At 45.7% G+C, this 15,478-nt stretch overlaps 1 protein-coding gene across 50 annotated transcripts in view; it reads right to left on the reverse strand.

The window, feature by feature from the left end:
* The window catches only part of LOC125885523 (spectrin beta chain, non-erythrocytic 1-like), a 61,965-nt gene that overhangs the window by 44,377 nt on the left and 2,110 nt on the right, over window positions 1-15,478 (reverse strand). For all 50 annotated transcript variants that reach the window (XM_049571159.1, XM_049571145.1, XM_049571142.1 and 47 more), the window contains exon 2: window positions 4,054-4,281. In XM_049571159.1, coding sequence (XP_049427116.1) covers window positions 4,054-4,210 — 157 coding nt within the window. In that variant the 5' untranslated portion in view covers window positions 4,211-4,281. The remainder of the gene's footprint in view (window positions 1-4,053; window positions 4,282-15,478) is intronic.

Genomic DNA, 15,478 nt, shown 5'->3' on the forward strand with positions numbered 1-15,478 from the left:
AAACGATATACACAACACAGTCAGACGTGAGGTGGAGGTTGTAAAAATGTGCAAAGTAGCTACAAGTGTGCAGTTGGTTATTAGCAGCAGTGCAAACAAGTGGTTGTAACGTAACTGTTAGGCTGTAGAGAGCTGTGAGCGCTCTCTGTCAGACAGAGGTGAGTTGTTAGATAGTGCTATGGCTTGGGGGAGGAATGATTTCCTGTATCTGTCCTTGTGACAATGAAGCTGTAACACTCTGGTAGAAGACCTCCAACATCTTGCTGCACACATTGAAAGATCTCAGCTTCCTCAGGAAATAGAGTCGTTTCGTCCCCTTCTTGTACACAGCGTCAGCGTTTGCCTTCCAGTTCAGTCTGTTGGGTGCCTCAACCATGGTGATGTCCTCTCCCCATATGCACAGAGGTTGAGAAGCCGCCCTCTTCTGAAGTCAATCACCATCTCCCTGGTCGTCAGAGACCCTCTGCAGGTGGCATGACCCAGAGTCATTCTGAATGTCTGTGGTGTACAAGGTGAAAAGGAAAGGAGACAGGACAGTCCCCTGTGGAGCTCCTGCGCTACTCACCACCATGTCAGACAGGACGCTGCCCAGTCAGACAAACTGTGGTCTGTCTGTCAGGTAGTCAGTAATCCAGGAAACTGTGGATGTGTCGACCCTCATGGCCTGCAGCTTCTCCCTCAGTAGCAGTGGCTGGATGGTGTTGAATGCAATGGAGAAATCAAAGAAAGTGATTTTCACAGTGCTGCAGGGTCCATCCAGGTGCGAGTGAGCTCGCTGCAGCAGGTAGATGATGGCGTCGTCCACTCCCAGGTGAGGCTGGTAGGCGAACTGCAGAGGGTCCAACGACCATTTCACCTGCGGTCTCATGTGGGCCAAGCAGCCTTGTGTTGGTGAAGTCTCTCCAGCTGTCTCGTAACCTCGCCTGTAGTCACAGTCATGTGGGGGAGGGTGCATGATGTTTCCTCCGTTGTGTGGGAGGGAGAAGGGTGCTGCAGAGGGCTGTGAACTAAACCTGTCGAAGGAACAGTTCAGCTCGTTGGCCCTCTCAAGGCTGCCTGCTGTTTGCATGTAAACAATGCTTTTGTCTCTCTCAGCATGGCTCTCCGTTACAAAGCGTGGCAACAGTAACAGAAGAACCGAGAGAAAAGTTACAAAACTAAACGAGCTGCTTAGTTATTGGTCCTTGTGTAGAACAGAAAACACACGAAAAAGACAAAAAGTTGACGAAAAAAGACGAAAACTCAAGCTCGGGTGCTCTGTGATCGTACCTTTAAGGCAGATCAGCAAGGCGAAATAATGGCATGAACTTGATCAGGAGGTGTCTAACACAGACTGAGTTTAGAATCTGATTCGAACTGAAAGTTGGACTACGACTCCCAGGATGCATCTCACTGACAGCCAATCACAGCTTCACATTCTGAAGAGGTGGGTCACCTGGACCACTGCAGTAGAGGTCATAAGCCCCGCCCCCTCCATGTCCATGTCACACACTGTCAGTTCATTCCGTAGAGAAATCACATGAACCATCAGTGAGTCAGCAGAGCGCCGAGCATGCTGGGAGACTGACCACATCCCTTCACAATAAAACACCTGTGTCTTCAAGTGTCTTCAGATGAACTTTAAATCTGTCCTGAGACCAGAGGCTTTTATTTTCATGCGACAGACTCGGTGTTTCATATTCAGCTTTGCTTAACTTCAGAGTTATGATGTCATCATAATCTGACATCATAAATCACTGTTATTGGTCACCATGACGACCATCTGTATCAGCTGACAGCTGTTTGGATCCACTGTCATCTGTCGTGAAGACGAACTACACGTTGTTTTTGTTATTGTTTATTAACAATGTCACTGCAGTCTGGAGGACACTGATGCTGTGTTACATCACTTCCTGTTTCACTGCTGCAGCGCTCTCTGTCAGAATCTGTGCTGGTGATCAACACCAGTCTCAGTTCAGGCTGTGTCCCCGTAGCCTTTAAACATGCTGTGGTGAAACCTTTAATCAAAAGGAAAAATCTGGATCCCTCCATCCTCTCAAACTTTAGGCCCATATCTCAGCTCCCCTATTTATCCAGGGTTCTAGAGAGAGCAGTATGTAACCAATTGCAGTCTTTTTTAGCCCAGCACAACATCCATGAAAAGTTCCAGTCTGGCTTCAAACCTAGACACAGCACCGAAACTGCCCTGCTGAGAGTCTTTAATGATTTGATTTTAGCTGCCGACTCAGGTAACTCTGTCATCCTGATGCTTTCAGACCTGTCAGCCGCCTTCGATACAGCTGACCACGGGATCCTGCTACACCGCCTCGAGCAGTCCGTGGGCATTACAGGCTCCGCCTTTAGCTGGTTCAGGTCTTATCTGGCGGATCTGATTTTTTCTGTGCAGTCAGGTCACTTTTCCTCTGCTGCAGCCCCACTGACCCGCAGAGTCCCCCAAGGCTCCATCTTGGGCCCTGTTCTTTTCTTGTTGTATATGCTGCCTCTAGGTGATGTTTTTAGAAAGCACAAGATTTCACTCCATTGTTTTGCTGACGACGTCCAGATTTACCTGCCACTAAGGTCACTACGCAAGGACGCAATGTAACCTCTACTGGATTGTTTGAGTGATGTCAAATCTTGGTTGAGCTCTAATTTCTTAAATCTTAATGAGTCCAAGACAGAGGTTATCCTGTTTGGAGGCCACATGTCCCCACACAGCTCCACAGATTTCCTGGGCCCCCTGAACCCCAACATTTTTCCTCTGTAAAGAATCTCGGGGTGGTTTTTGATAGCCAATTCAAATTTGACAAACAGATCAGTGCTGTTGTCAAAACTAGCTTTTTCCAGCTACGTCTTTTAGCCAAAACCAAGCCCTATTTCTCAGCTGCAGACTTTGAAAGGGTGATCCATGCCTTCATAACCACCAGATTAGACTATTGTAACTCCCTTTATGTTGGCCTGGATCAGTCCTCCCTCAACCGTCTACAGCTCGTCCAGAACGCTGCTGCTCGCCTCCTCACGGGCAAGAAAAAGCGTGACCACATCACGCCAGTTTTAGCCTCCCTCCACTGGCTCCTGGTCCATTTTCGTTTGATTTTAAACTTCTTTTAATTGTTTTTAAAGCCCTCAATGGTCTGGCCCCTCTGTACCTCTCTGAGCTCCTTCTGCGCCACACCCCAACCAGAACCTTAAGGTCTTCGGACCAACTATTATTGGTGGTGCCAAAAACCAGACTAAAGTCTCGAGGTGACAGAGCCTTCGCAGTGGCTGCCCCCAGGCTCTGGAACAGCCTCCCCCTTCACATTCGATCTTCCCAGTCCCTAGAGACTTTTAAATCCTCCCTGAAAACCTCTGTCTTCCACCTGGCGTATCATTCAGCCTGAGCACGATGATCTCAAGTTGGGGTTTTTTAATTGCTATTTTAATGTTTGCACTGTTTGCTCTGTTTTTAGGGTCCGGGCAGCTAAGCTTCTTCTTCTTCTTCTTCTGGGGAAATCATACTTCCCATGGGTGAAAACTCACCAAACTTTGCACAAAGGTCCAGTCTCATGCCAGATATCCTCAGCTGCAAACTCAAGCCAATAGTCCTGATGGTGGCGCTACAGCAAGCGTCTAAAGTTCAAAACTTTGAAAATTCATAACAAATCAACCATACGTGCTACAACTTCACAACTTTCATCAAACTGTAGCCCCAATACTGAAGAAACTTTTGTACATTTAAACCTATTAAAAATTATGAAGTTCATCACTCTGGTTTTTTTTTCAAAAACTGTAAAACTTCTTAAACCTATCTCCTCCCACAATTTTTGCTCAATTGACACCAAACTTGCTACAGAGCATCTTCAGACTGTCCTACACAAACTATGTTTCTGAGATTTTTGAATTATCAAACATTGAGCCTACAGTGCATCAAAATGCTTATCATTGTTTTCTACATCTATTCTATTTTTATTATTGATGTTGTTTTAACTCTGTACCCACCCATGTGCAGCACTTTGGTCGACAGCCGTCATTTTAAATGTGCTCTAGAAATAAATCCTGATTTGACTTGACTTAAAGGGGCGGGGCTCTTACCTGCGAGCGCCTTGATGCGGGAGCGTTCAAAGAGGCGGGCCGAGCTGTTCTCGTTGTCCCACTCGTCATCCCAGCGGTTGTTGACCGTGTCATTGCTGCTGCTGTACTGCTGCTGCAGCTCCATGTGGTCGAACTCGGCGGCCACCGTCGTCATCATGACCTTTCACCTCTGACACACACCTCGAAGTCAGCGGGGACGCGTCCACATCGGCAGCTTCAGGCCTAGCCCTGTGGGACACCACACAGACAGGAAGTCAACATCTTCAATGTGTTTGATACATATGAACAGAGAGAACTCTGGGAAATCATCAACAGTGTGTATAATGACGTCATACTGAACTCACAGTGACGACAGTATTTACATAACAACGTAACGTTAGCGCTTTTGCTCCCGCTGACATCAGTCTGATCAGCTGCTCCTGTGAGCTCAGATCACTGCTGACTGTCAGCTGAGGAGACGTCTTATATGACATCACTGCTGCAGCAGGAAGCAGGAAGCTGCTGTGGTGGCTGGACTACAAGTAAGGGGCAACGAAGGGACAAAATAGCAGCATGGAATTGACATGTTTAAAACAATAGTACATTATGTTCAGATCTTCATGTCGTCTTGTTTAAAGCCCAGAACACGCTGTCACACACCGCAGGACATGGTGCCACTAAACTTTACATTATTTTCTGACATTTTATTAATTTTATTATGATAATAATAACTGTAGTAATGTTATTAAAGTGAGCCTCCATGTTGTGCTTCGCAGTTGCAGTAATAATAACCCTGCAGCATCACTCAGTATGTCCCAAACCTAGTCCCTGTGGACTGAGCTGCTGCCACCCCAACTAAACTACTTACTAAACTACAAATCCCAGAGAGCACTGCTGTGAGAACCCTCCAATCAGAAGAGAGTTTCAGCCTCAGGCTTGTTACAGGTTCATATTTATAAAACCTGATGGATAAATTCGCTGTCAGATTACAGTTTGAGTTCAGATCAAGTGCAGTTGAGGCTCATGGGTAATGTAGTTCTGAGAGCTCTTCAGTCGCCCCAGGATGTTACGATCGCAACAACATATTACAGCCGTCACATCTGATTTCATCGTAGAGCTGCGTGCAGCGTAGCGATTCTGTTTGTTTATCATCAGACTGCTGCAGCAGGACTGGAGCTCTGAGTCACACACAGTGACAGGGCTAACTGTTAGCATCACACTGCTAACCTTACCCAGCAGTTTGCTACACGTTTAACGACAGAGTCGAGACATTTCAATGTCTCTGTGAGATCAACAATGTTCACCGCTGCTGCGGCGTAATGATGACATCATGTTGTGACGTGTTAGCTCGTGTTAACTAGGCAACGAGAGCAGGACGAGAGCAGCTCATTGAGACAGTCCGTTAGCGCTGTGTCCAACACAAGAGGAAACACACACACACACACACACACACACACACACACACACACACTGAATGCTCATAATAATTCACTTTGAATCCAAAACAGCATCACAACTATCTTTTGAATTTTCACTTGCCCCCAAATTTCTCTGCAAAAAAAGAAACACCTACAAACATCACAACACGCATCACGTTTTTGTTTTTTTTGTTTTTTTGAAAGGCTGTAGTGACATCAGACGTTACAGACGGCAACAATCCAAAAAACAGCCTGCGACATCCTGGAGGGGCGGAGTCCTTTACAAACACAATACAAGGGATTCAAGAGGACATTTGGTCAATTGTCTTCTGTTTGTGATGTGTGTGATGTCATGATGTGTGTAAAGTGTGTGATGTGGCACTGAGAGGAGCCACGCTGAGCTCCCATTGGCTGCTGGCTGAGCTGACCGGAGCTAATAAAGGAGCCATTACAGCACTCAGACATCCAGAGAACGTCCTCAGGGACTCACTAAATGGACCCTCCTCTGCTGAATGATGGAAACTGATCTCTAACCAGTGTGAGCTGACGGCAGCAGCTCAGGAGGACGGCAGGTCAGAGGTCAGAGGTCACAGGTGAGAAACTAAAACTGCACTCACCAGTGGTGGAAAATAAACTATGAACTGTCCTTGAGTAAAAATCTCAGGTACTTGTCCTTTACTTGAGTACGTCCATGTTCTCCTGCTCGTCCATCTCTGAGGTAAATGTTGTACTTTTTACTGCACTATGTTTGTCTGATCATGTGGTTAAATGCAGCAGGGAGGTGTGGTTTGGAATCAAACCCACGGCTGCTACAGCGAGGTCACATCCTTTGTACATGAGGCGCCTGCTCTGTCAGGTAACTACGGGGCGTCTCATATTCATGTGTTTCTGTTGAGACTAAAATGAACGTCCAGCAAACCGTTCCTAACGACAGCGTCACACCAACGTGACAGAGAGGCCGAGCCGTCAACATGTCTCTTCAAAGGTTAGTCAACAATCAGTCCTCAAAAGCCACGCCCACAACACACCTGCCTCTGTCACCAGTCAATCGTGAACACTGGACGTCTCACTACGCTAACTCCTCTCTACAGAAACATCGGCCGCTGTTCCAACAACATACGGCTGAAAAAATGCTTGCTGAAATTCAGCCGTGTTGTTCTGTCAGGAGACAGTGAGGAAGACGGAGAAATAATACGTCATTTGTTAAGTTATGAGTAGAGGAAAACTCTGCTAGCCGCTTGGCTAATTTATACAATGGAAAGGTGCTTATGCTGAAGCTAATAATGAGCAACTAGTAAAACAGTCTGTGAACCCCGACAGTTGTGTTAAATTATCTTGTTGTTTTGTGGCTGTTTGGAAACGTTTGTCTTCAGGACTTTGAGACACAAGGTTGTCTTCAGGACTTTAAGACAGACATCTGCCTCAGTGGAAACAAAGCTTTGATTTACTTTAATTTCACAGATAAGAAACAATAAATTGTGAAGACAATAAAGCCTCCACACACTGTGTGTGATTTATCCTGGCTGAAATATGAGCAGAGCAAATCTCTGCTAGCTGCTAGGCTAATTTATACAATGTAAAATGCCATAGGCTTGTGCTAATAACGTTAGCATGTTGTATTTGTGGGGAAAATGTGTCCAGATAAAGACGAGTGTTTGTCTGTGAATGCTGCGAGTTATAGTGAAGCTGATTTGTGTTTGACACTGTCTCTATTAAGCCATGTGTAATGTGTGTTTAATGTGTATTTAATGTGTGATTAATGTGTGTTTAATGTGTGATTAATGTGTGTTTGTGTGTTTTGAACCAACTAAACTTTACAGCACTTCTGCACCTCTGCTGCCTACTAGTGTTTTGGAGGTGTAACTGCAGAGTGACACAAACACACTACCGCACAGAAAAATGCTCACAACAGCGTAGGCCACGTGTGTAGGTTACGACACGAGTGAGTCTGCCGCATGAGTATAAATCCTCCTTTACAGTGATCAGTTCAGTGTCTGTTCTACTCTGGTTCTGTTTCTCTGGTTCAGGCCTGACTATAGGTTTAACTCAGAGTAAAATCAGTGTCACGGTTAAAGTACAGCGTTTAGTTGTGCAGGCTGAGGTCAGGGGTTAGGAGTGTGTGCGCGCATACGTGTGTGTGCATGTGTATGTGCAGAAAAACAGACCATCAAACATTTGTCAGAGCCTGACAGTCACAGCTGAGGAAACAGACAACCCACACAGTCAGGGCAGCAGGTGTGTGTCACCAGTCTGCAGCGGCAGCAGCTGTCTCTCACTTACACACACACACACACACACACACACACACACAGTTGGTTGTACAGTCATGAGTCTAAGATATAGCCATTTGCCCTGTTTCCCAGCTTCTTTACCCTAAGCTAGGCTAAGTGTCTCACCTGTTTCCAGACTTCTTTGCACTAAGCTAAGATAGGTGTAGTGTTGTCACGATACCAAAATCTTTGTTTTGGTACCAATACCAATATGAATTTCGATACTTTTCAATACTCTTCGGTACTTTTCCTAAAGAAAAGTCCTTTTGGATACAAACCTTCAGAACAATAAATAGTAAGGGTGTATCGGTAAAAACAAAATCATGGTTCGGTAAGTACCTCGGTACGGACATCACAGTCTGGTAACTCAAATGTTCCACCAAGTTTGTGTTGTCTCGTGTTGTCTCCCTTTGCCAGGCAGACTTTCTCTTGTCTTTTTCCACGTGCGCCAGCTGCGAATGTTGATACAGGTGTTGTCATACACACCACTTGCGCAATCTGTGCTCCAATAGGAACAAGAAAGGCGTTTGTGTGCATAAATGAGTAAAATAAATTAACTAAATTAATGAATTGAATCAATTTCAAAGTACCGGTATTTTTCAAATGCAGTATAGTACTGTTTGGAATACTCTAGTACCATGGTACTATTTTAGTACCGGTATACCGTGCAACACTAGATAGGTGTTTCCCGTTTCCCAGCTTCTTTACGCTAAGCTAGGCTAAGATAAGATAGCGGTTAACCCTGTTTCCTGGCTTCTTTACCCTAAGCTAGGCTAAGATAAGATAGGTGTCTCCCCTGTCTCCTGGGCTTCTTTCTGCTAAGCTAGCTGTTTTCAAAGTCTCATAATGTGCCCCGACCTCCACAAACAAAACCATCACTACTGCTTCAGGGGATGTAAACAGGAAGTATAATATTACCATGAAGGAACTCAGTTAGCTAAGAGCTACAGTTTGAGCCCTGCTGTCAAACTGATCATCATTAAAAGTGAGCTGAATTATCTCTCAGCAGCTCCTGTTAGCAGTGGACTGATGGACTGATGGACAGATGGGCTGATGGACTGATGGGCAGATGGACTGATGGACAGATGGGCTGATGGACTGATGGACAGATGGGCTGATGGACTGATGGGCTGATAGGCAGATGGGCAGATGGACAGATGGACTGATGGGCAGATGGACAGATGGACTGATGGGCTGATAGGCAGATGGACTGATGGGCTGATGGGCAGATGGACAGATGGACTGATGGACAGATGGGCTGATGGGCAGATGGACTGATGGAGTGATGGACAGATGGGCTGATGGACAGATGGACTGATGGACAGATGGGCTGATGGGCAGATGGACTGATGGGCAGATGGGCAGATGGACAGATGGGCTGATGGACTGATGGGAAGATGGACTGATGGAGTGATGGACAGATGGACTGATGGGCAGATGGACAGATGGACTGATGGGCTGATAGGCAGATGGACTGATGGACTGATGGACTGATGGACAGATGGGCTGATGGGCAGATGGACTGATGGACAGATGGGCTGATGGACAGATGGACTGATGGACAGATGGGCTGATGGGCAGATGGACTGATGGGCAGATGGACAGATGGACTGATGGGCTGATAGGCAGATGGACTGATGGGCAGATGGACAGATGGGCTGATGGACTGATGGGAAGATGGACTGATGGAGTGATGGACAGATGGAGTAATGGGCTGATGGGCAGATGGACAGATGGACTGATGGACAGATGGGCTGATGGGCAGATGGACAGATGGACTGATGGACAGATGGGCTGATGGGCAGATGGACTGATGGAGTGATGGACAGATGGGCTGATGGACAGATGGACTGATGGACAGATGGGCTGATGGGCAGATGGACTGATGGGCAGATGGACAGATGGACTGATGGGCTGATAGGCAGATGGGCAGATGGACTGATGGGCAGATGGACAGATGGGCTGATGGACTGATGGGCTGATGGGCAGATGGACTGATGGACAGATGGACTGATGGGCAGATGGACTGATGGGTGATGGACAGATGGACTGATGGGCAGATGGACTGATGGACAGATGGGCTGATGGGCAGATGGACTAATGGGAAGATGGGCTGATGGACAGATGGACTGATGGGCAGATGGACTGATGGGCTGATGGGCAGATGGACAGATGGGCAGATGGACTGATGGACTGATGGGCAGATGGACTGATGGACAGATGGGCTGATGGACAGATGGACTGATGGACAGATGGACTGATGGGAAGATGGACTGATGGACAGATGGGCTGATGGACTGATGGGAAGATGGACTGATGGGCAGATGGACTGATGGGCAGATGGACAGATGGACTGATGGACAGATGGGATGATGGACAGATGGACTGATGGATGATGGACAGATGGGCTGATAGGCAGATGGACTGATGGGCAGATGGACAGATGGGCTGATGGACTGATGGGCAGATGGACTGATGGGCTGATGGGCAGATGGACTGATGGGCAGATGGACTGATGGGTGATGGACAGATGGACAGATGGACTGATGGATTGATGGGAAGATGGACTGATGGGCAGATGGACTGATGGGCAGATGGACAGATGGACTGATGGGCTGATGGGCTGATGGGCAGATGGACTGATGGGCTGATGGACAGATGGACTGATGGAGAGATGGACTGATGGACAGATGGATGTCCAGACTGATGGGCTGATGGATGTCCATACTGATGGACTGATGGACATACAGACTGATGGACTGATGGATGGATTCTCAGTGAGGTTCTGCAGACTGTGGATTTATGGACGTTTATTCTGGATGGACATCAGAGACAGTGATGTCCTCAGGAAGAGGATGTCACACTGAATCTTAAGACACTTGTCTCATGTCTGTGTGTTCATGTTTCACTGAGTGATGAAGAGGAGGAGAAGGAATAGTTTTCACTCAAACTGCCTCAGTGCTTTAAAGAACCTTCGGTCCTCCATGATCTGTGTTGCACCTGTCCCTTTACTGCTGCAGTGTCTTTGTCTCATGAGACAGCTGAGGTGTTTGATGGACACACAGCAGCTGCTGTCAGACACACACACACACACACACACACACACACACACAAACACAGAGTATGTGTGTGTGTGTGTGTGTGTGTGTATTTACTGTATGTTTGTGTATTAGATATTAGAGTAACTGCCATGAACAAAACCACAGATGAGGACGATAACAGAGCGAGGAGTCGACTGTTTATGTTCCACAAACAGCAGAAGAAGAATGACATCACTCCACTGGAGAGCGTGCATGCGCACACACACACACACACACACACACACACACACACACACACACAAAGTCATTTCCTGACCCCACCCTTCCACAAAGAGCAGCTCCATCAGTAGAAACATGATGTAAACATGAAGCTACAGACTGCAGCTGCTTAGCTTAGCTTAGCATAAAGACTGGAAACAGAGGGAAACAGCTAGCTTGGCTCTGCGTGGCTCATGACCTTATTAACATGTTTGTCTTCTGTTTTTCAATAAAACGTGTTCATTAATAAACTTCAGAGGAGCTGGTTTCAGATCAAATCTCTGAATAAACTCCACTCAACTCGAAACTCAACCTCATTTCTCACGTTCATGAAGCGCACTTTTCACCACATTACCCATGATTCATAGCATTATAGATGTGACTGATGTAAAAGAATAATAACAAAAATCACCGCCTTATGGTGTATGCCTCTGTGTACCAAACAAAAACACTGCAACCGCCACTGTCTGTTTTTAACATTATGTGCAAATAAACTAATCTAAACTAAAACTAAACATTATTCATCCCGTTATGCGTTGCCACGCATGTTTCCTCCTCCTGCAGCTGCCACGGTGTTGGCCTTTTCTCTAATGTTGCTTTTCTCCTCCTCATATTTTAGTAGAATTAATCTCTGATCCTCACATGAGAAATACTTTTGTTTCCTCACATACGGCGCTCTGTGAGGACGCTCAGTGACGCTCAGTGACGCTGCGCTTCTCTCATGATTGTGATTGGTCCGCTGCGTGCGCGTTCACGGCTCTTGATAAAGCAACCCTGGGTTGAGTTACCGAGTTGATATCCAGCGTCGTAATACCGATTATCCTGATTGCCACTGTTAGGGTTAGTCAACCCAGGATAGGTCTGGGTAACCCAGGAAAGGCTGATCTCGCTTCGTGATACAGGCCCCTGGAAGAAAGGAAGTCAAACATGTTGGAAAACTACAATCCCCACCCCCTGGTTGTATGACTCCTCCCACCAGTCCACCCTGTGGTTGTATGACTCCACCCACCAGTCCACCCTGTGGTTGTATGACTCCACCCACCAGTCCACCCTGTGGTTGTATGACTCCGCCCACCAGTCCACCCTGTGGTTATATGACTCCGCCCACCAGTCCACCCTGTGGTTGTATGACTCCGCCCACCAGTCCACCCTGTGGTTGTATGACTCCGCCCACCAGTCCACCCTGTGGCTGCATGACTCCGCCCACCAGTCCACCCCCTGGTTGTATGACTCCGCCCACCAGTCCACCCTGTGGTTGTATGACTCCGCCCACCAGTCCAGTGTCTCTGACAGTCTCCATCCATGTCAGTGAAAACATGGATGCTTCACACACAGAAGATCTATACAATCAGCACAGTTTCAAGATTAGAGTCACCAATTCAGTATCTGACCAAATGTCTCCCCTTCTGTTCCTGAGATATGACGTTAAAACATGATGATGTCACAGTCAAGCTGACCTTTGACCTTTTGACCTTCATTATTTGATCCTGTTAGACATTTGTGTCAAGTTTGGTCAGAATTAGTGAATGAATTCTTCAGTTATGGACAAAAACATGTTTTGTGAGGTCACACTGACCTTTGACCTTCTTCAGAGCGGATATTTGTATCAAATTTGAGGAAATTCCCTCGAGGCATTCTTGACATATTACGTTCATGAGAATGGGACGGACATACAGCCTCCAGCCAGCTGACATCTTATTTAGGTTTTTGTAGTGAAATAAAGTTTTGTGAAGATAATTCCTCATTTTGATTCATGAATCAGTCGCTCAGTCTCAACCGCAGCAAGTCCCCGTCCAGACCAAATATGGAGCGTGGACTGGTGGCTGGAGAGGTGCCAGTTCACCTCCTGGGCACTGCCGAGGTGCCCCTGAACAAGGCACCGAACCCCCCCGGTCGGGGCGCCTGACCAAAGGGCAGCCCCCTCACTCTGACATCTCTCACTTCGTGCATGTATAGGTCCTGTTTGTGCATGTGTCTGTTTGGACCTGTGTGTTCATGACAAGCAAGAGTGAAAACATTGAATTTCCCCTCAGGGCGATTAATAAAGTAAATTTAAAAAAAAGGGAAAAAAACCAGTGTGTGAATCAATTGCAGCTCAAACTGGCGCCTGCAGTCAGTCTCTCATCAGCTACAATCCAAACTATTGCCACAGTGGAGCAGTTTTAGTTTTCTTCAGAGACTAACTCTGTCATGTCTCCTCTCGTCATCCCAAAAAACACATGAACTTTCTAGTAAACAAACACAACACACGCCGCTCTGCTCCCTCCACCTCAATGAAATTTGGGCCAAATTTCAAGGGTTTGAAATCCTCACCTAGGAAAGGGACGCCACTCGTCGACAGTAGCCAACAACGCAAAATACGCAAGTTAGTAGTTAGCTCAAAGTAACTGATAAGCGGTTGAAATAGCATTAGCTAACTAAAGAAATGGATAACTGTTAAAACCAGTTAGCTAAAAGTAAAGTAACATTGACATAGCATTAGTTAGCTAACATTGATGAATAAACAGTTAAAACAGTTAGCTAAAATGTAACTGATAAGCGGTTGAAATAGCATTAGCTAGCAAAGTAATGGGTAACAGTTGGAACCAGTTCACTGAAAGCAACTGCTAAATGTTGAGACAGCATTAGTTACCTAGAAGTAATGAATAAATGGTAGAAACAGTTATAAACAGTAGAAATAGTAATCATTAGCTCGAATAAATGGTTGAAACATTTAGCTAAAAGTAAACAGTCAAAACATCTGATAGGGCTGTTAATGCAGTAGCCATTTTTCCTGAATGTTGTTATCAGGATAAATTAAATATTCTTTTGCTTCTGCGTAAAACTAAGATATCCCAACGAATTTCAACATTTTCAATAATTATTGGCAAAGATATATATAATTATGGACTTCCTTTCCTGCACCAGTAGCAGCCGTGTTGCTTATTCACATTTAGACTTCTGCAGTTAGCAAAGCATTCTGGGAATTTCCTTGTACCACTCTGATGAGGGGGATGATTGGGCCTCGATGTCCGTCATGTTTCTGGTGTTTGAGTCGGACACTGGCTGCTCCTTCAGTCTGTTCATAAACATTATATTAAATCAATCAGGTTGTCATACGGCTTCATGTAATATGAGATGGAGTTAGCGGAGTTATCTTTTCCTGGATTTAACGGCTGCATAACAGTCAAGTAATTTTCTGAAGTTACCAGACGGCTATTGGTCGTCACCCTCTGACTCATCAGATCCACATTACTGATCATTACTGATGAAAAATCTCATGTTAATATTTGTGAAAGCGCCAACAGTCAGCCTGCAGCGCCATCCACGTCGATATCGAGGTATTTGGTCAAAAATATTGTGATATTTGATTTTCACCACATCGGCCAGCCCTGCCCAAGAGAGGCTGTTTGTGATCAGACCTTCACAGATATAAACTCTACGTCTCCTGACGGACGACTGAAAGCTTTATTGATCAGCTGATCGGCTCACTAATGGAGTGAGTGTCAGGAAGAGAGGAGCCTCCATCATGGCTTCTTCCATTATTCATGTTAATGAGAGTCAGTCGGGGTGAGCTGAGGACACCAACAACTAATCACTATTGATTACAGCTGCTTGTTTCATTAACTCGTCATCATGTAAATATTACAATGTCAGAATTTACTCAAAGTGATTCTGTGAGTCTGAAACCAGCTCATGTTGGGAGTTTGTACTGGAACCAGTGACTGAGAACCAGTCGTCCATCAGTCAGCGGTTGGTTAACAGACTCACTGTGTCAGCGTCAGAGTAAAGACGTTAATGAGCAGCAGCAACTTTATCAATCAATCAATCAATTTTATTTATAAAGCCCAGTATCAGAAATCACAATTTGCCTCACAGGGCTTTACAGCATACGACATCCCTCTGTCCTTATGACCCTCACAGCTGATCAGGAAAAACTCCCCAAAAAACCCTTTAACGGGGAAAAAACAGTAGAAACCTCAGGAAGAGCAACTGAGGAGGGATCCCTCTTCCAGGACGGACAGACGTGCAATAGATGTCGTACAGAACAGATCAGCATGATAAATTAACAGTAATCTGTATGACACAATGAGACAGAGAGAGAGAGAGAGAGAGACAGAGAGAGAGAGAGACAGAGAGAGACAGACGGTAATGACAGTAGCTTACAACAACATTAATGAAAGTAATAATATTATAGTTAATCATAATATATTAATATCTGATAGTTTACATGTGTGACGATAATCATATGTGTATAATAACTTTACAAACGACTGTAACAACACTCAGACTGTTAAACTGAACTCTGTCATTACATGTGATCCTGTTACGTTCTGGAAACGTTCCACTCACATTGATTATTTCTGAAAATATTCCCAGAAGACCTCGACAGACAGTGTGTACTTCCTGCCATGGCTGCATTAACACTAATGTGTTCTCCCAGGGTCTCTTAAAGAACCTCCGCAGAACATCTGGCCAA

Source organism: Epinephelus fuscoguttatus, linkage group LG3 (assembly GCF_011397635.1).
Source record: "Epinephelus fuscoguttatus linkage group LG3, E.fuscoguttatus.final_Chr_v1".
Lineage (NCBI taxonomy): Eukaryota > Metazoa > Chordata > Actinopteri > Perciformes > Serranidae > Epinephelus > Epinephelus fuscoguttatus.